This window comes from Carcharodon carcharias, chromosome 14 (genome assembly GCF_017639515.1).
Source record: "Carcharodon carcharias isolate sCarCar2 chromosome 14, sCarCar2.pri, whole genome shotgun sequence".
NCBI classification, from domain to species: Eukaryota; Metazoa; Chordata; class Chondrichthyes; order Lamniformes; family Lamnidae; genus Carcharodon; species Carcharodon carcharias.
Window position 1 is genome coordinate 100,602,028 of NC_054480.1, and position 26,681 is coordinate 100,628,708.

The following is a 26,681-nucleotide window of genomic DNA, read 5'->3' on the forward strand; positions in this document are numbered from 1 at the left end:
ACTGGCCTGTCTGCATTTGACTCAGGACACAGGACAGTGGCCTGAAGTACAGGACAATCATATAAAATAAGCGATGATTGGTCACCCTCCTAGAAACCTACCTCGTGCACCAAGATTCTGACCTAAGATTTCCCTGTGTACCTCAGCGTCAAACTCTTTGATCATGCTTCTGTGAAGTTCCTTAGAAAATTTTGCTATGTTAAAGGCATGTCATAAATGCAAGTTGTCATCAGGAAGTTCCTCACACAAAGTGATCAACACGTGGAGTGCTCAGCTGGGAGTCAGAGGCAAAAATTCAGAGAGGGAAAGTGGGGAGAAAGAGAAGCATATTGTTACATAAAGATGGGTGACAGGTCAGAATCACAGTGCAGAAGAGGCCCTCCAGCCCATCGAGTCTGCGCCGACACGTGAGAAACACCTGACCTACCTACCTAACCCTGTTTACCAGCACTTGGCCCATAGCCTTGAATGTTATGACGTGCCAGGTGCTCATCCGGGTACTGTTTAAAGGATGCGAGGCAACCTGCCTCCACCACCCTCCCAGGCAGTGCATTCCAGACTGTCACCACTCTCTGGGTAAAAAAGTTTTTCCTCACATCCCCCCTAAACCTCCTGCCCCTCACCCTGAACTTATGCCCCCTTGTGACTGACCCTTCAACTCCCTAGGCATGACCTCCCTCTGACAAAGCCATGCTGACTATCCCTGATCAAACCTTGCCTCGCCAAGTGGAGATAGATACTGTCCTTCAGAACTTTCTCCAATAGTTTCCCTACCATTAACGTGAGACTCACTGGCCTGTAGTTCCCTGGCTTATCTCTGCAACCTTTCTTAAAAAGCAGAACCACATTAGCTGTTCTCCAGTCCTCTGGCACCTCCCCCGTGGCCAGAGAGGAATTAAAAATTTGGGTCAGAGCCCCTGCGATCTCCCCCTTTGCCTCTCTCAGCAGTCTGGGACACAAATCATCCAGACCTGGAGATTTGTCCACTTTTAAGCCTGCCAACGCCTCCAATACCTTGTCACTCCCTATATCAATTTGCTTAAGAACCTCACAGTCTCTCTCCCCGAGGTCGATACCTTCATCCCCATTTTCTTGGGTGAAGTATTCATTCGACACTCTAGCGATGTCCTCTGGCTCCACCCATAGATTGCCCCCTTGGTCCCTAAAGGGCCCTACTTTTTCACCGGTTATCCTCTTCCCATTGATATACTTATAGAATATCTTGGGATTTTCCCTTTTACCAGCCAGAGCTTTCTCATATCCCCTCTTTGCTCTCCTAATTGCTTTCTTAAGCTCCACCCTGCACTGTCTGTTCTCCACTAGTGCCTCTGCTGATTTGCTTCCCTTGTACCTGCTAAAAGCCTCTCTTTTCCTTCTCATCGTGACCTGAATATCTCTGGGCATCCATGGTTCTCTGGGCTTGTTACTCCTTCCTATCACCCCAGAGGAACATGTTGAGCCTGTACCCTCCCCATTTCCTTTTTGAACACCCCCCACTATTCATCTGTAGATTTCCCCACAAGTAACTGTTCCCAGTTTACCTTGGCCAGATCCTGCCTTATTTTACTAAAATCCACTCTCCCCCAACCCAAAACATTTTTTTGCAACTTGTCTATTTCTTTGTCCATAACAAACTTAAACTGCACCATGTTGTGGTCACTATCACTAAAATGCTCGCCCACCACCACCTCAGCCACCTGTCCAGCTTCATTCCCCAGAATTAGCTCCAGTAATGCACCGTCCCTTGTTGGACCCTCTACATATTGACCTAAAAAGTTCTCCTGCATAGATTTCAAGAAATCCACTCCATCCAAGCCCTTAACACTATGTCTATCCCAATTAATTTTGGGAAAGTTGAAATCACGTAATATAATTATCTTGTTATTGTTTTTACACAACTCCACAAATTGTGCACATATTTGCTCCTCAATTTCCCGCTGACTATCTGGGGGTCTATAATAAACACCTAATAATGCGGTTGCACCTTTTTTATTCCTAAGCTCTACCCACAAAGCTTCATTTGATGTCCCCTCCAAGATATCATCCCTTACTGCAGCAACTGACTTAATTAATAATGCAATGCCTCCTCCTCTTCTACCCCCTCCCCTGTCTCACCTGAAGATCCTAAATCCTGGAATGTTGAGCCGCCAATCCTGCCCTTCCCTCAACCACGTCTCAGTGATAGCTACTATATCACAATTCCACATGTCAATCCTCACCCTTAACTCATCCGTTTTACCTGTAATACTCCTGGCATTAAAGTAGAGGCCACCCAGCCTTGCCTTACTCCCTTGAAGCTTATTGCAGCTGTACTCCCTCTGACTGGATTGTTTTACTGTATTATGATGTGTCTCTATTCTGCTAACATTCTGTGTCCCCTCCCCTTGCCGAATTAGTTTAAACTCCTCCCAGCAGCACTAGCAAACATGCCTGCAAGGATGTTAGTCCCTCTCTGGTTCAGATGCAAACCGTTTTGCTTGTACAGGTCCCACCTTCCCCAGAAATGGTCCCAGTGATCCAGGAATCTAAAACCCTCTCTTCCTGCATCAACTCTTAAGCCACATAGTCATCTGCGCTATTCTCCTATTTCTGAGCTCGCTAGCACGTGGCACTGGGAGTAATCCAGAGATTATAACCCGAGAGGTCTTGCTTTTTAGTCTACTGCCTAACTCCCTGAATTCTTGATGCAAGACCTCATCCCTCTTTCTATGTCATTGGTATCAACATGTACCATGACCTCTGCCTTATCACCCTCCTCCTTCAGGATGCCCTGCAGCCGTTCAGTGACATCCCGGACCCTGGCACCAGGTAGGCAACATACCATTCTGGAATCACGTTGACGGCCATAGTAGCGCCTATCTGTTCCCCTGACTATAGAATCCCCTATTACTATTGCTCTTCCTCCCTTCCTCCCCTCCTGTACAGACAGGTTGCTTATGGTGCCAGAGGCTTCGCTCTGTCCGCACTCCCTAGAGGAACCAGCGCCCTTATCAGCCCCCAAAACGGAATACTGATTTGCGAGAAGATTGGAAAAATATAAACAACAGCAAAGAATGACAAAGATTAACAAGGAGGGAAAACTTAAACTATGAGAGAAGGCTAGCTAGTAATATTAGGATGGATAGTAAGAGTTTCAATAGATATTTAAATAAGAAAAGAGTTAGCAAAGTGAGCGTTGGTCCAATTGAGTGTGTCTGGGGAATTGATGATGGAAAGTAGGGAAATGGCAGACGAATTAAACAAGTATTTTGCTTTGGTCTTCACAATAGACAACACAAGTAACTTCCCAGAAATAGCTGTAAATCAGGAAATGGAAGGGAGGGAGGAACTCAGGAAAATTACAATCACTAGAGAAGCGGTATTGAGAAAATTGTTGGGACTGCTCGCTGACAAATCCCCAGGTACAGATGGACTTCACCCTAAGGTCTTGAAAGATGTGGCTACTGAGATAATTGATGCACTGGTTTTAATTTTCCAAAATTCCCCAGAATCAGGGAAGGTTCCATTAGATTGGAAAAAAGCAAATGTAACTCCTTTATTCAAAAAGGGAGGGAGACAGAAAGCAGGAAACTATAGGCCAGTTAGCCTAATATCTGTCATAGGGAAAATATTAGAAGCTATTATTAAAGCTGTTATAACAGGGCACTTAGAAAAAAATCAAGGCAATCAGGCAGAGTCAACATAGTTTTGTAAAAGGGAAATCATGTTTAATCACTTTATTGGAGTTCTTTGAAGGAATCACATGCGCTGTGGATAAACGGGAACCGGTGGATGCACTATATCAAATGCCCTCTGGAAATCTAAGTAAAGTGCCACATCAAAGGTTATTGCAGAAAATAAAAGCTCATGGTGTAGGGGATAACATATTGGCATGGATAGAAGATTGGTTAGCTAACAGGAAGCAGAGAGTTGGCATAAATTGGTCTTTTTCTGGTTGGCAAGATGTGACAAGTGATGTGCCACAGGGATCAGTTTACAATTTATATAAATGACTTGGATAAAGGGACCGAAGGAATGGTTACTAAATCTGCTGACAACACAAAGACAGGTAGGAAAGTAAACTGTGAAGAGGATGCAAGGAGGCTATAAAGTGACTTTGATAGGTTAGCTGAGTGGGCAAAGATCTGGCAAATGGAGTATAATGTGGGAAATTGTGAAATCGTTCATTTTGGCAGGAAGAATAAAATGGAAGCTTATTACCTAAATGGTGAGAGATTGCAGAGCTCTGAGATTCAGAGGGATCTGGGTGTCCTAGTACATGAATCACAAAAGGCTAGTATGCAGGTATAGCAAGTAATTAGGAAAGCTAATAGAATGTTATCATTTATTGTGAGGGGAATTGATTACAAAAGTGGGGAGGTTATGCTTCCGTTATACAGGGCACTGGTGAGACCACAACTGGAGTACAGTGTGAATTACTGGTTTCCTTATTTAAAGAAAGATGTAAATGCGTTTGAAGCAGTTCAGAGGTTTACTATTTATTGAGGAGATGTGAGGGGTAGGTGAAAGAGACAAATAGGAGGGGTAGGAGGAAGGTGAAAACATCACCTATACTTAATGAATTTATTAAAGGAATGGGCAGGTTGTCTTATGAGGAAAGGCTGGACAGGTTAGATTTGTGTCCACAGGAATTTAGAAGATTAATTGAAACCTTTAAAATCCTGAGGGGTCTTGACAGGGTGGATGTGGAGAGGGCGCTTCCTCTTGTGGGAGCATCTAGAACGAGGAGACACTGTTTTAAAATAAGGGTCATTCATTTAAGATTGTGATGAGGAGAAATTTTTTCCTTGAGGGCTGAGTGTCTTTGAAACTCTCTTCCTCAAAAGGTAGAAGCAGAGCCTTTGAATATTTTTAGGGCAGAGCTGGATAGATTCTTGATTAACTAGGGGTTAAAAGGTTATTGGGAGTAGGCAGGAATGTCGAGTTGAGGTTACATTCAGATCAGCCATGAACTTATTGAATGGTGGAGCAGGCTTGAAAGGCCAAATGGCCTACTCCTGCTCCTAATTCATATGATCGCATGTATTCCAGAAAAACAATAAATTGTTACTGGGCCACATGGCAGATCTTCGCTTAATTAATCACAGCAACAAAGAAGCCAAACTCATGCATGACTAGACAGAATTGTGATGATAAAGCATATAGTGAAAGACAGGTGTTTCATCACAGAGCAAAACAGAAACTTGGCATGTGTTGCCTTTGGGCAATTCTTAAAGGTTTATTATGTTATTGGTGAAGTACTGTAACACGTTTGCTTGTCATATTTATTGAGGGGAGGTGAGGGGTAGGTGAAAGAGACAAATAGGAGGGGTAGGAGGAAGGTGAATCACAGAACACACTTGTCATGAAAACATCACCTATACTTAATGAATTTATTAAATAAAGGCTCTTGAATCACTTCTATAACCCCGAGATTGTATCTCCCACAACTTACTCAGCAAGCAGCACTCTCATACTTGCAAAATCCACCTCACCTCATTGGGCAGTATAGCTTGATAAGATTAAGAGGGATTGGGCTGATAGGAAAGTTAAAGATGTCAGAAATTACTATTTACTATCAATGTATATTATCAATGTAATTCCAGAAAGATCAGATCACTTTCATAATGTTGTAGATTTTCTACAGTTTGGGTACTTTGTATTGAGTTGTGGAAATTGAATAGCAGAGACTGGCTGGGGCAGATGGTCAGAGTCTATTTTGTCATTTCTACTTAATTATAGACATGTACCATAATGTAAATGGATGGATTCCTGCGATATTGTGCTACTGATAGCTTGGTGTACACAGGAACCTTATTTCACAAATTGCGTTTATGGTTCTGAGCTCTAAAACTGCTGAACGCCAACACCAAGCCTAGTGCTTTTGGCATTGGCCTAGCCCACCCAAAAATCACAAGCTCAAAGCCTATAAATTAATCAGGTCATTAGTGAGCTGTCACCTGGGAGGAAAACCATTAAAGCTGCTGTTTTGCCCTGAGATTCTAAATGGTTCAGTCAAGTCTTTGGAAAGCAGGCCTGCCACCTTTATCCTGGTCTGCCAACATCAAGCTTCACTAGCTAACCTTTGATGTCCTCAGGCCAATTCAATGCTGCCTTGCCAGTGCTGCCCACATCCCAAAACCAAATATATAAAACCAATTAATGGACTTCGTTAGTTTTGCTTAAATCTGCATTGCACATAAGCTATATATGCCAAATGCTTCATTGTGGGTTGTAAGCTAGGAATTAAGCCAGAAATCATTTTTGTTTCCTGTGATTAAAAAGGAAAATAACATACTTGGGGTGGGTGGGGGGGGGGGAAATAAATAGATAGTTGGAAAATGTCATTTGAAAGCTACTGGAAAACTGGGTTTTACAGTCAGAGTTCAGGATATGAAAATCACAATGTAATGGCGAATTTCTAGCAGATTGTGTAAGCTTGGAGAACTGTGTACAGTTTTGGACTTTACGCAGTAGGAGGGAGGGGACAACAAAAGCTCACTTCACTGCTGGCTGGTATGAGCAGATACAAATGCATAGGAAGACTTGAAAAATTATATTTCATTAGAGTGAAGGAGATAAGAGGGGGATTTAATTAAACATTTTAAGGAGTTTTTTTTCAAAAGGGTTTTGAGGCTGTGGAATACACTACCAGAGTGAGTGACTGAAGCAGAGGCCACGCCAGCATTTGAGTATGGGTTAGATAGCTGCTTGACAATAAAGGGGTAATGGAACAGTGTGGGTATATAAGGTTGAACTACAGGGTTATGGAAGATGAACACCAGCAGAGACTGGTTGGGCCAAATGGCCAGAATCTGTGTCATAATTTCTATTTAAATAAATAGATGTACTGCATTGCAAACATGGGGATTCCTTTGGTACTGGGAAGAATTAACCAGTGTTCTAACTGTATAGATCCTTATAACAGTCAGCAGATCAAAATTTTAAATGTATAGTTCTGTGATACAGTTCAGATTAAATGTGTACACAGTAACTGCAGGTTTATTGGACTAAATGGCTGTACTGCACCAGTTACTGAGATAACAGTTGCATCCCACCACCTATGTACCATACAGCAATGATGTATAAAAACAGTTTCTGTATTCACCAAGTGTGAATGAATTACAGCTTTATCTTCTGCTTTGATTATCCGGTTTTAGAAAGGTACTAATTATTTCAATTTCAGCAGTGAGCAGAATATGACTCGGTACAAGATATGCCTTGGTTTAATCTGGATAGGTTTCTCCAGTGAATTGGCCATGGTGTCTATAAAATAACATAACCTAAAACTGAAGATAAAAATAAAACATTTTCCACTTAATACTGGAGTGCAGGTAAATTGTCTTTCAGCGCACAACCATTACATTTTTAAAAAGAATGCAAAAAGCATTGTTTTTATTTTAAGCAGTAATGACTTCAAATCTGAAACAGTCCAATTTTTATATCGCACCTCGGATATTGCTTTTACTACTGGGCATTCATTCATGTGCAGGTTAATGACTTGCAAGATACAAAAGCTGTTTGGGGATGTTAGGAAGTGGGTGCCTTGTAGCCAACAAACCCTTCCACCATGTGCAAAGCAGCCTTATTTGAAAACACTCCAGCTAGATTATAAGGCATCAGGGATACAGATGAGAAATACAGCAGTGTTTCTTTATGAAATTGCAGGTTTTGCCCATAAAGATGTAATATCATAAAAAAGCTCTGATAGAAATGAAAACAAAAAACTATTGAAAACACTCAGAGGGTCAGGGAGGGTCTTTTGAGAGATATGAACTGACCTGTTGTGTGTTTCCAGGAATTTCTGTTTTTATTTCAGATTTTATTTTATTTTACCACTCTGATGAAGTCTGCTTGCGACACTGGATTAAGCTAACATTTGTGATTGGTTTGTAACACAGGGGAGTCAACATTTAAGGTGTAAAAATGCATGTTCCTTACCTCCATTTTGAGTAATATAACGAACCCATGGCAAAGCTTGGTAGCCACTTTTCTCAATAATCTTCAAGTAACGAACCTGACAAAAGAAAATGGATGTTTGGTAAAATGGTTAAACACATCTCCACTTTTACGTGCATCAGATTCCCCTTTGCAAGTTTAGAGTGAAGCCCATGTGCAGATTGTGTGTTATTTCAGAGATGTAGATGGGGTCCAAATTTCACAGCTCCAGGAGTCTAGGCCTAAAAATTGTTTCCTGTAACATGACCATGATTCATTACTACCCATCCCACATTACCATGAAAGATAAATTTTATCCTCTACCACCTTTGAATAAAACACAATTATCAATAACGGTTAATTAAAATCACAGTAAAAGTTTCTGAATCTCAAATTGATCCATCATTGATATCGCTTCCAACTGTTAGGAATGCTAAATGCTCAAACTTGGTCCCAAATTCCGTACTATATCGCCCTAAAGGCTATCAAGACTTCTGGGTCATGGGCAGCACCATGAGATTAGATACTAAAACAGCTGAAGAGCGGCAATAATCATGATCCCATAGTACAGGACAAGATTGCAGCTCTCAACAATTTGTATTTTGAATCACAGAATGTTAATGTAGAAAAACATCCCAAGGCACTTCACCTAAGCGCAATCAGGCTAAAACCAATACTGAACTAGCGAAGCAGATATTAGAAAGGGCGAATAAGATTAGTCAAAAATTTTAAGGCTCTTAAGGAGGATCTTAAAGAAGAGGGAAGTGGAAGTGTTTAGGGAAAATTCAAAAGCAAAGAGCCTATGTCACTGAAGGCTTGGCTACCACCAGTGAGGAGAAGGGAGGGGGTTGCGCTTGAGGCTGAGTCAGAGGAACACAGTTCCTGTGGGGGTTGAAGGTGGGAGGGGCTTGAAGAATTGAAGCAGGTTAGAGACAAAAGGATGTCTCAGCCCTTAAGGGATTTAAACACAACATTGTTAATAGAACAGAACACAATAACAGTAGCACATGGCAGAAGTCAAATTAGTTGACTATGTAAACAAGTTTTCATATGGGGAAAACAAAACAAACTTTTACAAATAGAGATCTGAACTGTTTCACATTTAACTTCATATTCAGGTGAGAATTAGCATCAAAGGATCTTGCGGCTTACAAATCGTGACACCTATATACAAAAATATTACTTATTCAGGATCAAAGATGCTGAGGGTTAATTATGTTCATAATTTTTGTTTAATAATGATGAGCAAGTCTCTACCTTATCAATCTCTTTGTTTCTGTTTCCCCTCTTTTGCTTCCATCTCTCTTTTCCCTCTGTATCCTTTCTTACGTGTGGGGTGGTGTGTCAAGGCAAGCCGCCATAGGGGGACTGCAGGCTGCACTTTCCATATAGCGGAGCTCAGTGGCTGCCTTCCCATCCCCTCTCCCATCATCTTCTAAGTCCTCTTGTCATTATCCCCTCATCATCATCACTGCTCATCCTGATTAATACCACATTTTTCTTCTCGGAACTATCCACTTAACTCCTCTCCGAGTCCACTGTAAATCACTTTACCTATTTCCCTTTTATTACCATTTGCTCTTCCCAAGGACAAGTGATGGGGCCTAAGATTCACTTACCTCTTTCCCTCAGAGGCTTTGCTTGCTTTCAAAACTAACTTGTTTTTGTTTCAAATAATTTAAATTGGGATGAAGAAAGAAACTAGGTGCTTCTCACCATCCGCCTTAGGTGTCAGTTATAACTACATTTTCTAGTAACAAAACAGCTGATAGAAGTTTTCAGTCTGCTTCAAAACTTTATTTTAAAGTTAAGAGAAAGTTATGATAGGAAAATACATTGTCTCAGCTTAACATGGTTTTCAACCTTAAAACAATGGCAAAAGGCATGTAACCAGTAGTGGCATTTTTCCTGCGCACAGAATTTTAAACAAAATTCGATACAAACTGTGGATGAATAAAACTTTTGGAATTTGTCTCCTTTAGCTCTTCTTCAAATATCTGAGAGGATGACTCGGTGGAAACTACTAGAAACTGAAGTACACCATTCAGTTGAGCTGTCTAAACGCTCCTGATGCTTCATGGCAAAGTGAACCACACGACACAATCTACCTTCAGCGAACAGTCACAACACTGGGGGAAAAATATCATTGCCAAGATCAGGTTTTTGGGAAAGGCTGTAACCTTCAACAAAGAGCTTCAATGAAGGCACCAAAAGACCAAAATAATTCTATTGAGATAATTAATTATGTTATTATTAAATAGACATTTTTTCAGTTTTAAATTTTGCATAATGTTTTGGATGTTTTGGATGTTAAATTCAGAAAAAATATTCAAATTGTTTGTGGATAACAGATAATATAACACCATACAGCATTCTAACATGGAGCTGTGACAGACAGTTCATGAAATTAACATTGCATTAGGGAAGAAATTAACAAACATTCCATGTGAACAAAATCATCACTAAATTTTTGAAGAGAATCTTAAACTCTAGTCATTAGGAGATACAATTCCAAGGAATTCACCGCTCCAATCTATCCTGTACTATTCTGGAAGCTAATCGTACCAGAGCAACCCAAAGGCACAATGCCCATGTCCTTTACTGTTTGGAAATACTGTTGGAGCTAGACACTAACTAACACAATGATAATGGCATGAAAACTGGGGTCAGAGGGATGCCATTGTTCTTATTTTATTCTTTGACTTAGGGAAGGGGGAGTTTTGGTGGTGTACTGAGATTGCACAGAAGGATGCCATTCAACTCATTGAGCTTGCCTCAGTATTAGCTACACATTACTTCTCAGCTTATCTACATACAAACTAGGAATAGGCCACTCAGCCCTTTAAGCCTGCTCTGCCATTCAATAAGATTATGGCTGATCTGATTGTAACCTCCCGCCAACCTCCGATAACCTTTTACCCCCCTTGTTAATCAAGGTTCTATCTAGCTCTGCCTTAAAAACATTCAAAGACCCTGTTGCCACTGCCTTTTGAAAAAGAGTTCCAAGACTCAAGACTGATAAAAAATTTCTCCTCATCTCTGTCTTAAAAAAGCGACCCCTTTTTAAACCATGACCACTAGCTCTAGATCCACCCATAAGAGGAAACATCCTCTCCACATCCACTCTGTCAAGCATCTCAGGTTCTTAAAGGTTTTGTTCAAGTCATCTCCGACTCTTTTAAACTCCACAGGGTACAAACCTAACCTGTCCAACCTTTCCTTGTAAGACAACTTGCCCAGTCCTGGTATCAGCCTAGTAAACCTTTCTGAACTACTTCTAATGCAGTTACATCTTTCCTTACTTAAGGCGACCAATACTATACAACACTGTACTCCAGATATGGTCTCACCAGTGCCCTCTACAACTGAAGCATAACCTCCCTATTTTTGTATTCAATTCCCCTTGCAATAAATGATAATGTTCCATTAGCTCTCCTGATTACCTGTTGTAACTGCATACTAACCTTCATGCATTAGGACACCCAGATCCCTCAATCTCAGAGGTCTGTCTCAGGAGCTGCCTCAGGGAGATTAAGATCAAAGTGAAAGTTTGAAAAAAAACAATAAAATTATTCAGACATGTGCCCTCATGACAGTGTCACATGAGCTGGGACATGTTTATCAATTGTCAAAATTATTTATTTATTTAATGAAACCTCATCCTGCCCGTGGATGAGGTTTCAAGCAAAATGCGAAGGCTGCTTGGGCTCTTCGCCTGCCCACCAATCTTAAGTTTGGACAGGCAGCCCTGTCAATTGGCTAAATTGGTTCATTAATGGCCTTAACAGGCCTTTGACAGTTCGGCAGGTGCACAGCCGACTCTGGTGTGCGCCTACCGAATCAAAGATCAGAATAACGCGCAGTGACTTCGGGACGCAAGCCCAACGTCACCGTGCGTCATTTTAGGCGACAGCATGCAGGGCCTGCTCCTGCATGCTGGAGAGAAAATTCTGCCTTAAGTGTTAGCTGTGGCTCAGTGGTCACACACTCCATTCTGAGTCATTAGGTTCTGGGTTTAAGTTCCACTTCAGAGCCTTGGGCACAAAATCTAGGCTGCCGCATGACTGAGTGAGTGCTTCACTATTGGAGCTGCCATCTTTTGGATGGGACGATCAGCTGAGGAGGCTCCACCTGTCCCATCTGGTAGACACAAAAGATTTCATGACACTCTTTTGAAGGAGAGGAGAGTTATATCTGGTGCCCTGGCCAATATTTATCCCTCAACCAACATCACTAACACAGAATACCTGATCATTATTGCATTGATATTTGTGGGACCTTGCTGTGCACAAATTCTGGGCCATGTTTCTGATCTTACAACAGTGCATTGGTTGTAAAATACTTCGGAACATCCTGAGGCTGTGAAAGGTGCTTTATAAATGCAAGATTTTCTTTTCCCCACTGGCCATCGAAAATGATCACCCATTATGGATGTTCTCAAACCATCATAATTTTGAGTGTTTCTGTTAGACCGTAACCTCTCACGTTCTAGTGAGCATAGCTTCAGTTATTCCAAATCTATCATTGTACGATCTAATGCCTGGTCAATTGCAGCTTTTCCATTGATTCTTTGGTAGGGAGCTGAAAACTCAAAAGTATTCCAACAGTGACCTAATCAACATGTTGAATTTAATATTCAACAGCACTTCCTTGTTTTACATTCAACACCTATATGTACCGAAGCTAAAATCCAAATTTCTTTGTCGTGGACCTTTCTATTGCATGTCCATCTTTAATAATCTATGTAACTGCATACTAGGAGTTGAATTTAATGGCAGCAACAGAGGTCTTGTCTACTGGCTGGAAAGCCAGGGACAACCCTGTTGTGGCCACTTCTGGAAGACCTGATGCAATTGCCTGGTCATCAGGCTGTTAACTGCCTGCAATTGGGGCTTCCGTTCCATTAAGGATGGAGATCCTGCCTCAGAGTTGCCAGCCAATCAGATGGCTGGCAGCTCCTCAATCCCAACAGCAGCATTGGGAGCAGTGGCCATTGCTGATAATGCAACTGGCCTGGGTCAGCAACGATGGAGAAGGCCCCTTGTCAGAGGTAAGCGTGTGGGACTCACCAGTCAGGCAGACCCTGGTGAGAATGGGGGCTTTCTAAGGGGCTGACCATCTGGTGGCCAAAGAGTGCCAAATCAAGAGGGCTCCACCTGAGCTGGCAAGGAGGCCCTCAACTTTTACTGGGCAGCCTCCTGTGTGGCACAGTGGAATATGCCATAATAACAAAAACTGGTAGCATTTCACTATTGGGATGTGGCACTTAAGTGGCTATTTATTGGCCACTTAGCACCTCAATTGGCCTCCAGACAGGAAGGCCATCCTCAACCTTCCCTGCCCAAATGAATCGGAGGGAGTTGGCAAGGGGGGAGGCACTCCACTCCCCCCATCTTCTCTCCCATACAACAATACCCCTGCCTTCTTGCCCACTACCGAGGGCAAAATCAAATTCCCCCTGGACTGTTCATCCACATTTGTTCAAAATCTAACCTTGTATAGCATACTTCCTTTTAGTATTTCTTTTCACCAACTTGCCTGCACAGAAAAAGAAGAATCCAATTTGCTGTTTAGGATCAATGTGCAATTCTATTCTCTAAGATATCACTGTCATACTTCATTAAGCAATGGAATCCATGAGCCCAATGGGGAAACGTATGAGAGTTGTCACCTGAATGCACAGACCATTGTTTCAAAGCTTGTATATTTTGAGTCATAACTCTAACTTAAAGAGAAACAGAAACTTCAGCTTCCGGTGGTGGGGTGGGGGGGGGGGGGGGGGGGGGGGGCGGGGGGAGAGAGAGAGAGAGAGAGAGAGAGAGAGAGAGAGAGAGAGAGAGAATGGAAACTACAGGTTCCTGGGGTTTTGGCAGGGTGGCGGGGGGGGGGCACGCGCGTGCAAACAGAATCCTCCAGTTCCTGGGGCGGTGGGGAGAACAGGAACTTCATGTTCCCATGGGGGGTGGGGGGGGGAACAGAAACTTCAGGTTCCTGGGATTGGGGGGTGGAACAGAAACTTCCAGTTTCTGGGCAGGGAGGCAGGATGGAAAATTCAGGTTCTTTTTGGGAGGCATTGGGGAACAGAAACTTCAGATTCCTGAAGGGGGGGGGCGCGGGGAGGGAGAAACAGAAACTATTTACTACTAGATAATAGACACAGAACCATCTGAACATATGGCGGCGCAGCAGACAGGCTGGACAAGACAAAGACCGAATCCTGGAGCAGGTAATAGTCAAATGCAATGTTGCTGGAGCTGTTTCTGTTACTTAAAGGAATAGACTGACCAGACTTGGCCACACAGTATACAGGGTTGCCACTGAGTGCTTGGATAAAGGTAATACCAGTGCATCTACACCATTAAGACTGTCATGAGCAAAGCTGAAAAGGTTCTGAAGAAGTGCGCCATTTTGTTGAAGACTGTTCCCATGGAACTTGGGTTGATTAGGAGATAGATGAGAATCAGGAGTTAAATCTTTGGAGAAAAGGAACAGCAATTCTATCCAGGTTCAGAGCTTTGAAGGACTTTGTGGCTGAAATTTGTGCCATATATGCTGAGTGGACTGTCTTGCAAATCCGAGAGATCTAACTTTGCTGTATCTGCCACTTAACACATAATCTATAATATATATTGACCATGATTTGTCTGTAAATTCATGTTTAGTTTATGTTGACTTTTGTTTGATTTTTGAAGTAAAAGTCATAAAACTTGAACCTTGAGCATTGGTTTTTCATTGGGGTCACTTGGTAAATTCAGTTCTGGTTTGATCATAACAATTGGGAATTTTAGGGGACTGTTCAATTCTCTGTTCTCTTTTCCACATCGTACTACTCATATATACCTTCACTATCCTGCATTTGCCACATATCTGCCCAGTTTAGTCAGCTGCATAATTGCCTGTGTAAGTGTTGCTCCCTCAATATATAGTTATGTAGGTGCAAGGTATGCACAGTGAAAATTGCAAATGAAAATTTGCCAGAAGTATCTGATTGTAAAAGATAGACTAAGAATAGATTTCTCTGGGGTTTATTTTGAGTAGGTTGGGGTGTGCAGCTGGGGCTGGTGGCTAACTTGATCTGCAATATAAATCTTAGCTTCAGATCAGGCTGGTGAACCAGAAAGGTGGTTTCTTGAAAGCTCGGAGGTGGTGGTTCTGGTAACTTGTTCAACCAATTGAACCACAGGATTTCAGGGCAGAGGTCACTTCAGTCTCCACAGGTTTTTTTTTTAGACTAACCACATTTATTTTTGTAAACACAGTGAGAGCAAATATATATGTTTAATTTTAGCAAAGATCAGAGAGGCCTTTGATACCCACTCCAACTAAACTGAAGCCTCAGCATTTTAAACTTTTGGTTTCAAAAGAGTGCTTTGTTTTATATTTTACTGAAGATGTTACAAAATGAGGCTTTTTAAAGTAAATTATACCGTAATTGGCTATGAGAGAATGCATATTTCCATATAAAAGACTTCACCTATTCAGAGTTCCGACTTGAACTAACTCCAACCAGTAAGCAATTGCTCTATTCCCAATTATAGGTAGCTCTATGCTGTGTTTTGAGTTTGCTGCTTTACAGGCTTTAAACATAGCACACATGCCCAAGATCAAGAGTGAAAATAAAATCAGTATTCTGAAATGCCTAAACTTATCAAACAAATTTGATTTGAAGTCTGACCTTAAATGATAAACTATGAAAGTCCCAACTCTGATAGATTTAGACCTGTGGTCTGGTACTTGTGAAAGCAGGAAATGGAAGACATCAACACCTGGCTGAAAGTGATACAGTTTAAAATTATACAGAACTTGTACTTAATTTACTTTCTTCAGGGACCATCCCCTCCCTCAAACAATAAGTGAAAGTCTTAGTTGAGTGACTGCCCTCTCATCTGAGTTAGGAGGCCATAGGATCAAGCCCCACATTCCTGAGGCTTCAGCATATAATGCAGGCTGACATTTCAGTGCAGTGTTGTGGAAGTGCTGCATTGTTGGAGGTCTTTTGGGTGAGTGTTAAACTGAGGCCCCACCTGCCTTTCCAGGTGGACACAAAAGATCCCATGGCGCTATTTCGAAGAGCAACAGAAGAGTTCTCCCACTATCTTGACATTGATGCCTCAAAGGGCATCGCTAAGAGGTTAGCTGGTCATTTACATTTCTAGTCTTTGTGGGCCTTTGCTGTGCATAAATTTGCTTCTGCATTTACCACAATGTAAGTTACCACATTTCCATAGTAGTTCATTGGTTGTAAAGTGTTTTGGGACATCCTGAGGTTATGGAAGACACTATAGAAACAAAAGTTGTTTTTAATTTTTTCTTTGGAACATGCATCATTCCATCTCCTCTCTCTCACCTCCTACAAAGTGCAGACAATTGTTTCCGGTGCCATTCAAGGTACAATCATAACCTTCAGTGTCAGGAAGGTGTCTCTATCTGAGTGAGACTCCAGGTATAAAACTAGTCTGTGTTATAATGCATTGGAACATCAACACGTGCTCTGTCACCCCAATTGCTTTCAAAGATTGTGAAACCAGAGTCAGGATTCAACCACTGACATCAACAGGAACTAAAGGCCACCACTGAGCCCCTTGAGCCTGTTTGTCCATTAAAACAGATCATGGCATATTTGTATTTTAACTCCATTTGCCTGCTTTGGGTCAATAACCCTTAATAGCTAGGGCTTCAACTGAGAATTGCAGACAAATAGTCAGAGTCAAAGAGTCATAATGGCACAGAAGAGGCCATTCAGCAGTCACATGATTCCCTATCATCCACACAAAGAACATTCCAAGCCCAACTGGTTAAGCCACACCAGTATTCCATTGGAAATCCTGAAAGTTTGAATGGTAACCATGAACACGTGTTCCCCTAATTCCTATTACTGATGTAACCGAATGCATGAAGATAGCAACAGCTGAAGTAGCCTCCAGCCATCGGCTACATAACCATGGCACACCACATCACTTTGGGCCCCAAGTTTATTTTTCCCTGCACTGCTCTGATGTGGTTTGAAGATCTTTTATCCCGCCACTGTATAATCTAACTAAATGCCGCTTACTGATTAACTCTGCTGGTATAGTATTTGTGGTCTGCTATATAAATACGCAACTATGGGTTACCAAACCTCTAAGTGCTGCCAACCCGGTCAACCGTTGTCAATGCCCTCAGACAGCACTCAGTGCAGACAGCCCTCATATTTCACCTTGCAATTAACTTCTCTCTCTTTGGCACATTAGCAATAAATCCCACACATTTAAAAAAAAAATTGCGGAGCACTCAGCTGTGAAAATCATGTTTAGCTTTGGCACGAAGTACAAAGCTCTAACATTTGAAGGGTGTCTTATGAGGTGATACCAGTGCAAAGGATGGGACTGGGAAGCAGGCAATAAACTACTAACTTTGTTTCCGTTTATTACTGAAAATTTTAATTGCTTAGCAAATCCAATGTTTAAAATGGCATCACTGGCGTTATAAATATTTTGGAAAGATCATACTTCTTTCTACCTCCACCTATTTCACTTCATTCTTCTCTCGATGCCACTGACATGCCAAGACACAAAAGCATGGGTGGGGTGCTCTTCCATTGTACCAACTAGCCATTCTTCATGGCTGAGCTTGCAGATTGAGTTTTGGTGGGCAACTTCTAACGGGGCCATTTCACGGGATAAATGGGCAATTATTTGCACTGCAATAAATGGATATTGAGGTCAACACTGCTATCCTTAATAAACTTTAGACACTTCAGCACTAGAAACCCTATATTAAAAACATACCTTTATATTAATATCTTCATAAAAAAAGTTAATCTCCTGTTGCATCAAGTTGGGGGAGGCAATGAAAATTGGCTAGAGCATGGAGACATAATTTCAGTCGTATTTTAAAAATGCATATGTATGTTTTCCACATTTTTATATTTCTAACATGAATTCCAATGTCCACATTAAAATATAAAAGCCTTATAAACTCGTCACGCAGTAATTTCACTCTTCCTTTCAGTGGTGGCACCAACAGAGTCCAGAGATCAAATCTGTGTCATTCACGCGTTTCAGTGTCACAGTAAGCAATGAACTCAACAACCATGCCATTAAGGGAATTCTAAACAGGAAGCTAAATGGTATTCAGTATCATAGCCAAATAAGGAAAGCTGTCAAGTGTGACACTGTGCCCACAAGCATCAATGGGACAGAGGACAGAACTCTCAGGCATTTGTAATTAGATTAATCTGTATTATAATTATTACAATTAATAATATACACTTTGTATTATGTTTTTCCTTTACTCTTTCATGGGATTTGGTTGCTCCTGACAATGCCAGCATTTGTTGCCCACCCCAATTGCCCTTGAACTGAATGCTTTGCTAGGCCGTTTCCAAAAGCAATTCAAAGTCAACCACATTGCTGTGGGTCTGGAGTCACATGTAGGCCAGACCAGAAAAGGATGGCAGATTCCCTTCTCTAAAGGGCATTAGTGAACCAGGTGGGTTATGACAATCGATGATGGTTTCATGGTCACAGTTACTGAGAATAGCTTTCAATTCTAGGTCTATTAATTGAACTTAAATTTCACCAGCTGCCATGGTGGGATTTGAACTGGTGTCCCCAGAGCATCAGCAAAGGCCCCTGGATTATTAGCCCAGCGTCATCACCACTACTCTTCCATCTCCTGTATGGAACAAATATTCAAGTTTTTACAACAGCCAACAATTGGATATGATAATTGTCTCCTCAAATAACAAGAGAAATGAGTAGCATGTCATGGGTGGATTACGAGAGGAAATATTTATCAAATCCCATCATTAGTTAGCTCAAATTGTGGTCTAGTGCCCTGCTATGGGGTGACAGTCAAGGCTATATAAACACTATTTTCACCCTTAATTTTTGATTCTGTGGTGGGCATGCTGAATGCAGAAAATTTGGGAAGGGATATGTAATAATGGCAAAACAGGAGCCAAAAGGTTGGTGCAATATGAGCAGTTCTATCTTTCTAAAGAATAGCAGTATACTTGGTTCATTTCGAACAGGAACTAAAGGATCTCCCCAAATGTAATCACAAATTCTGCACATGTATTTGATTAAATCAACATGCAAATTTTATGGTTTTTTTACACCAGCACTCGCAAATGAAAGTGTTTTTCTCCCTGTTACTTCCTCTTGCTAACATTGACAATGACAATTATTCAGAAGCTCACTTCCTGAACTTCAACATTAGAATCTATATACTGAAAACATATATTTTATGTCATATCAACTGACCTTTCATGGTATTTCATAGTTAAGATTAAGTGCAGTTCTCAGGTAAAATTAAATTACAGGGCATGTAGAGGATAATTGCACCAGGGCTTGCAGGCGTAATCCAATTTTCATTTTAACTGCTTGTACTCAGACCTTATTCTTATATTATATAGAATCATATAGCATGGGAGATGACCACTTGGCCATTGCACCTGTGCTGGCTCTTTGAGAGAGCTATCAAATTTGTCCCACTCTCTCTGCTCATTGCCTTGCCAATTTATTTTAATCCAAATTTGGAATATTTTCCATATTAAATACATTCAAAAGTTTTCATTATAAACTCTCATGCCGATATTTAAGATGGAATCTGTCTACGAAAACTGATTCAATTCAATTTCAATTTATTGTCCATACAGAAATTCATTCTGGGTACATTGCTTGTGTGTTAAAAAACATATAAATGAATAATAACAAAAAAGAAAGAAAATTGCCTGATGACAGACATCTAACTTTGATTATTTTAATGCATTTGAATAGCTTTTAATGCATATTTTAATTAAAGTAGATGTCCCACCCTCAGTGCATATTGTCAAACTCCCATTAAACGTTCTTCTCGAGAAGGGAACAAACAAGTTCAGATCAGGTTATAATTATATATTCCCAGCATGGAGATGAAACATCTCCATAAGCAGAAGGCTACAATTATAATATGACCAGTTTACATATGAATATGGAAATTTAAAATGGAAAAGTTCACAGGAAGTATATGCAGCCACAAGACTAATATATCGATAAATTTATATGGTGCCTTATTATATCCACAACATAAAAAGGTCATTTCTATTCAAGAGAGATATTTAGTTTACTTGTGGACAAATCCTCTGTAACCCTGCAGAATGAGGTGCTGCAGTGCTCAGAGAACATTACCCCCAGGGCCACCATCCAGTAAATGTTGCAGCGCTAAATAGCGAGAAGAGAATGTTCTGCAGTTGTTTTCAAACCACCCACTGAATTTGGGATTGTTAAAAAATGCATATTATACACATTTTAAAGCAAAATATAAACATAGTAGAACCACGGACATGCACTCCACAACTATCTGCCTTCTGTCCTCCCACCAGCTTCCTGCGACTATGCAAGATCCCATATCCCCCGACTTAAACCAACACAGTAAACCTGGAGAAATTATAAATTCCATTCCTATTATCTGTACCATACCCATCTTCAGCCCTAGGACATTGTTTCAATGCAAGGTCCCCTGCTGCTACTACACACTAATGTTCTGTAGAACTTAAGAACCAATTAAATCCCATCTGAACTACAGAAGGGAGGTTGCAGCAAGAGCTGAAATCCAAACCTCCTACCATCTCAGTAATCACCAGGTCAGTTACCAGGCGGCAATCAAATTATCTTAAAGATTAGATTTCTAGTCTGCATTGAACAACAGCTTTCAACCAAGAAAAGAAAATACTCCTTAAAAATCTAAGGAGAAAGCAATTCCCATGCCCGGCATCACCCTGCTCTTCATTCACTTACCAGCCTAACTCATTGTGAATGTAGAATTTATTCCACTGTACCCACAATTCCAAAAAACACTACCAAAACTGTAGAAACTTGGACCCAACAGCCTAGCACTTACCTCTGGAAAAGGCAAAAGAAAATGTCACCGTCAAGCTTGATCCTGCATTTGCCCAAGATTGACATTCATCACTGAAGTACCTTCTATAGTGGGAACCCTTTGCTTAGTAGCCCCTGCCTAACCAGGCAAGCTGCAAGTACAATGCGACCTTCTTAGTCTGGATGTTTCGGTGCAACACCTTGCACTACATTTTCTCACTGAGTCACTGGATGGGAATACCCTTTGCATTGTGATTTTTCTTCAGTTTTCAGTGCTGACTGCTCCTGTGACATCTATTAGAAATGGTGTAGATAGATTGCCCATGTTGTTTCTATTGCCACAGTAAATCATATCTTCACAAACAGAAGGTACTGAAGAACCACTTAACTTACTGAGTGCTACATTGGTCGTAGGTTCCAAACAGGCCTCTATTTCAGAGTACTAAAACTATGCCTATTTTTAGGGTCAGGATGGAGGCAACCACAAGAGGATTAAATTGGAAAATGTCACAGCCAGCTAAAAACATGCTTGCACTTATATTCTAACTTATGTACTGCATCAATGGAACATGTCAGAGCTCATCACAATTGGTGGATTACTTTTCAATGCGGTGGCTACTGTTGTGCAGGCAAACCCAGCAACCAGAAAGAAAAATTCATTTTTATTCAGATGGTGCCTTTCAACAACCTCAGGATGTGTCAAGGTGTTTCACAGCCAATGAATTATCCTGAAGGGTATGTGGGAGAATGTGGCAATCAATCTGCATGTACCATGCAACAAGCAACAAGATGAATTACCAGTATCCAGTAAGACTGAACAAACAGATGAAGTCTTAGCTTAAAATATCATCCAAAAGATGGCATTTCCAGCAGTGATGCACTGGATTGTCAGTCAAGCTTCTATGCTCAAATACCTGGAGTTTGGCTGGAACCCACAACCTCAAAACACTGCATTATATAGCATCTTCCATGTAGAAAAATAACCCAGAGCACTTCATAGGATCCTGCTGAGCTAAGTAGAAGTTTTTGATGAATGTATAAATTGGCTGGTTATGAGCGCAAAAGGGCATTTTATACTAAAAATACTGCCCCTCATTCACTACACTGCTCTCCTGCTCCTCAGTCACTACACTCTCTCCTGCTCCTCAGTCACTACACTGCTCTCCTGCTCCTCAGTCACTACACTGCTCTCCTGCTCCTCAGTCACTACACTGCTCTCCTGCTCCTCAGTCACTACACTGCTCTCCTGCTCCTCAGTCACTACACTGCTCTCCTGCTCCTCAGTCACTACACTGCTCTCCTGCTCCTCAGTCACTACACTGCTCTCCTGCTCCTCAGTCACTACACTGCTCTCCTGCTCCTCAGTCACTACACTGCTCTCCTGCTCCTCAGTCACTACACTGCTCTCCTGCTCCTCAGTCACTACACTGCTCTCCTGCTCCTCAGTCACTACACTGCTCTCCTGCTCCTCAGTCACTACACTGCTCTCCTGCTCCTCAGTCACTACACTGCTCTCCTGCTCCTCAGTCACTACACTGCTCTCCTTCCTGCTCCTCAGTCACTACACTGCTCTCCTGCTCCTCAGTCACTACACTGCTCTCCTTCCTGCTCCTCAGTCACTACACTGCTCTCCTGCTCCTCAGTCACTACACTGCTCTCCTGCTCCTCAGTCACTACACTGCTCTCCTGCTCCTCAGTCACTACACTGCTCTCCTGCTCCTCAGTCACTACACTGCTCTCCTGCTCCTCAGTCACTACACTGCTCTCCTGCTCCTCAGTCACTACACTGCTCTCCTGCTCCTCAGTCACTACACTCTCTCCTGCTCCTCAGTCACTACACTCTCTCCTGCTCCTCAGTCACTACACTGCTCTTCTATAAAGATATGAGATGCTATTGAAGTAACATTCTAGCATTTGGATGACCAATGCAAAACTTCATAGTAGGAGGCTACTCAAAAACAAAGAAAAGAGGAAATTGAATCTTGGAAGATGGTATCAAAATCCATTTTACAAAGCTTACCTCTAATCACCATGACATATGCTGACTTGTTGATATACTGGTCTCTATGCTCGAACAGGATGCAGGAGTAACAGAATACTGGTCAACACCAGCATTTACCTAGATAGTGCACTCTTGATTTCAACTTAAGTGGAAGTTAAGCGCTGTGTGATCAGTAATTTAATGGGGTTTAACCTCCTTATTGGACCCTCTTACACATGGACAAGAAAGGGACATGGGATAGTGAGAAACACATGGAGCAACAGAACTTCTAATGAGGGCTAGAAATGAAGGCAAGTCAAGCAGTCTCTCCGTTCCACACGCCTAGCCCTCCCCTCTCTCCGTTCCACACGCCTAGCCCTCCCCTTTCTCCATTCCACATGCCTAGCCCTCCCCTCTCCCCGTTCCACACGCCTAGCCCTCCCCTCTCTCCGTTCCACACGCCTAGCCCTCCCCTCTCTCCGTTCCACACGCCGCCTAGCCCTCCCCTCTCTCCGTTCCACACGCCTAGCCCTCCCCTCTCTCCGTTCCACACGCCTAGCCCTCCCCTCTCCAGTTCCACACGCCGCCTAGCCCTCCCCTCTCTCCGTTCCACACGCCTAGCCCTCCCCTCTCTCCGTTCCACACGCCTAGCCCTCCCCTCTCTCCGTTCCACACGCCGCCTAGCCCTCCCCTCTCTCCGTTCCACACGCCGCCTAGCCCTCCCCTCTCTCCGTTCCACACGCCGCCTAGCCCTCCCCTCTCTCCGTTCCACACGCCTAGCCCTCCCCTCTCTCCGTTCCACACGCCTAGCCCTCCCCTCTCTCCGTTCCACACGCCTAGCCCTCCCCTCTCTCCGTTCCACACGCCTAGCCCTCCCCTCTCTCCGTTCCACACGCCTAGCCCTCCCCTCTCTCCGTTCCACACGCCGCCTAGCCCTCCCCTCTCTCCGTTCCACACGCCTAGCCCTCCCCTCTCTCCGTTCCACACGCCGCCTAGCCCTCCCCTCTCTCCGTTCCACACGCCTAGCCCTCCCCTCTCCCCGTTCCACACGCCTAGCCCTCCCCTCTCTCCGTTCCACACGCTGCCCAGCCCTCCCCTCTCTCCGTTCCACACGCCTAGCCCTCCCCTCTCTCCGTTCCACACGCCGCCTAGCCCTCCCCTCTCTCCGTTCCACACGCCGCCTAGCCCTCCCCTCTCTCCGTTCCACATGCCTAGCCCTCCCCTCTCTCCGTTCCACACGCCTAGCCCTCCCCTCTCTCCGTTCCACATGCCTAGCCCTCCCCTCTCTCCGTTCCACACGCCTAGCCCTCCCCTTTCTCCATTCCACACGCCTAGCCCTCCCCTCTCTCCGTTCCACACGCCTAGCCCTCCCCTCTCCCCGTTCCACACGCCTAGCCCTCCCCTCTCTCCATTCCACACGCCTAGCCCTCCCCTCTCTCCGTTCCACACGCCGCCTAGCCCTCCCCTCTCTCCGTTCCACACGCCTAGCCCTCCCCTCTCTCCGTTCCACACGCCTAGCCCTCCCCTTTCTCCGTTCCACACGCCGCCTAGCCCTCCCCTCTCTCCGTTCCACACGCCTAGCCCTCCCCTCTCTCCGTTCCACACGCCTAGCCCTCCCCTTTCTCCATTCCACATGCCTAGCCCTCCCCTCTCTCCGTTCCACACGCCGCCTAGCCCTCCCCTCTCTCCGTTCCACACGTTGCCTAGCCCTCCCCTCTCCCGTTCCACACGCCTAGCCCTCCCCTCTCTCCGTTCCACACGCCGCCTAGCCCTCCCCTCTCTCCGTTCCACACGCCGCCTAGCCCTCCCCTCTCTCCGTTCCACACGCCTAGCCCTCCCCTCTCTCCGTTCCACACGCTGCCCAGCCCTCCCCTCTCTCCGTTCCACACGCCTAGCCCTCCCCTCTCTCCGTTCCACACGCCGCCTAGCCCTCCCCTCTCCCCGTTCCACACGCCTAGCCCTCCCCTCTCTCCGTTCCACACGCCTAGCCCTCCCCTCTCTCCGTTCCACACGCCTAGCCCTCCCCTCTCTCCGTTCCACACGCCGCCTAGCCCTCCCCTCTCTCCGTTCCACACGCCTAGCCCTCCCCTCTCTCCGTTCCACACGCCGCCTAGCCCTCCCCTCTCCCCGTTCCACACGCCGCCTAGCCCTCCCCTCTCTCCGTTCCACATGCCTAGCCCTCCCCTCTCTCCGTTCCACACGCCTAGCCCTCCCCTCTCCCCGTTCCACACGCCTAGCCCTCCCCTCTCTCCATTCCACACGCCTAGCCCTCCCCTCTCCCGTTCCACACGCCGCCTAGCCCTCCCCTCTCTCCGTTCCACACGCCTAGCCCTCCCCTCTCCCGTTCCACACGCCGCCTAGCCCTCCCCTCTCTCCGTTCCACACGCCTAGCCCTCCCCTCTCTCCGTTCCACACGCCTAGCCCTCCCCTCTCTCCGTTCCACACGCCTAGCCCTCCCCTCTCTCCGTTCCACACGCCTAGCCCTCCCCTCTCTCCGTTCCACACGCCGCCTAGCCCTCCCCTCTCTCCGTTCCACACGCCTAGCCCTCCCCTCTCTCCGTTCCACACGCCTAGCCCTCCCCTCTCTCCGTTCCACACGCCTAGCCCTCCCCTCTCTCCGTTCCACACGCCTAGCCCTCCCCTCTCTCCGTTCCACACGCCTAGCCCTCCCCTCTCTCCGTTCCACATGCCTAGCCCTCCCCTCTCCCCGTTCCACACGCCTAGCCCTCCCCTCTCCCCGTTCCACACGCCTAGCCCTCCCCTCTCTCCGTTCCACACGCCTAGCCCTCCCCTCTCTCCGTTCCACACGCCTAGCCCTCCCCTCTCTCCGTTCCACACGCCTAGCCCTCCCCTCTCCAGTTCCACACGCTGCCTAGCCCTCCCCTCTCCCGTTCCACACGCCTAGCCCTCCCCTCTCTCCGTTCCACACGCCGCCTAGCCCTCCCCTCTCTCCGTTCCACACGCCGCCTAGCCCTCCCCTCTCTCCGTTCCACACGCCTAGCCCTCCCCTCTCTTCGTTCCACACGCCTAGCCCTCCCCTCTCCCCGTTCCACACACCGCCTAGCCCTCCCCTCTCTCCGTTCCACACGCCTAGCCCTCCCCTCTCTCCGTTCCACACGCCTAGCCCTCCCCTCTCCCCGTTCCACACACCGCCTAGCCCTCCCCTCTCTCCATTCCACACGCCTAGCCCTCCCCTCTCTCCGTTCCACACGCCTAGCCCTCCCCTCTCTCCGTTCCACACGCCGCCTAGCCCTCCCCTCTCTCCGTTCCACACGCCTAGCCCTCCCCTCTCTCCGTTCCACACGCCTAGCCCTCCCCTCTCTCCGTTCCACACGCCTAGCCCTCCCCTTTCTCCGTTCCACACGCCTAGCCCTCCCCTCTCTCCGTTCCACACGCCTAGCCCTCCCCTCTCTCCGTTCCACACGCCTAGCCCTCCCCTCTCCCCGTTCCACACGCCTAGCCCTCCCCTCTCTCCGTTCCACACGCCGCCTAGCCCTCCCCTCTCTCCGTTCCACACGCCGCCTAGCCCTCCCCTCTCTCCGTTCCACACGTTGCCTAGCCCTCCCCTCTCTCCGTTCCACACGCCTAGCCCTCCCCTCTCTCCGTTCCACACGCCGCCTAGCCCTCCCCTTTCTCCGTTCCACACGCCTAGCCCTCCCCTCTCTCCGTTCCACACACCGCCTAGCCCTCCCCTCTCTCCGTTCCACACGCCGCCTAGCCCTCCCCTCTCTCCGTTCCACACGCCTAGCCCTCCCCTCTCTCCGTTCCACACGTTGCCTAGCCCTCCCCTCTCTCCGTTCCACACGCCGCCTAGCCCTCCCCTCTCTCCGTTCCACACGCCGCCTAGCCCTCCCCTCTCTCCGTTCCACACGCCTAGCCCTCCCCTCTCTCCATTCCACACGCCTAGCCCTCCCCTCTCTCCGTTCCACACGCCTAGCCCT

The 26,681-nt window shown here is 45.1% G+C and overlaps 1 protein-coding gene across 1 annotated transcript in view; it reads right to left on the minus strand.

The window, feature by feature from the left end:
* Positions 1–26,681, minus strand: part of ap1m1 (adaptor related protein complex 1 subunit mu 1) — a 117,296-nt gene that overhangs the window by 20,964 nt on the left and 69,651 nt on the right. The window contains exon 11 of the mRNA XM_041205583.1: positions 7,921–7,996. Within this exon, the coding sequence (XP_041061517.1) occupies positions 7,921–7,996 (76 nt within the window). The remainder of the gene's footprint in view (positions 1–7,920; positions 7,997–26,681) is intronic.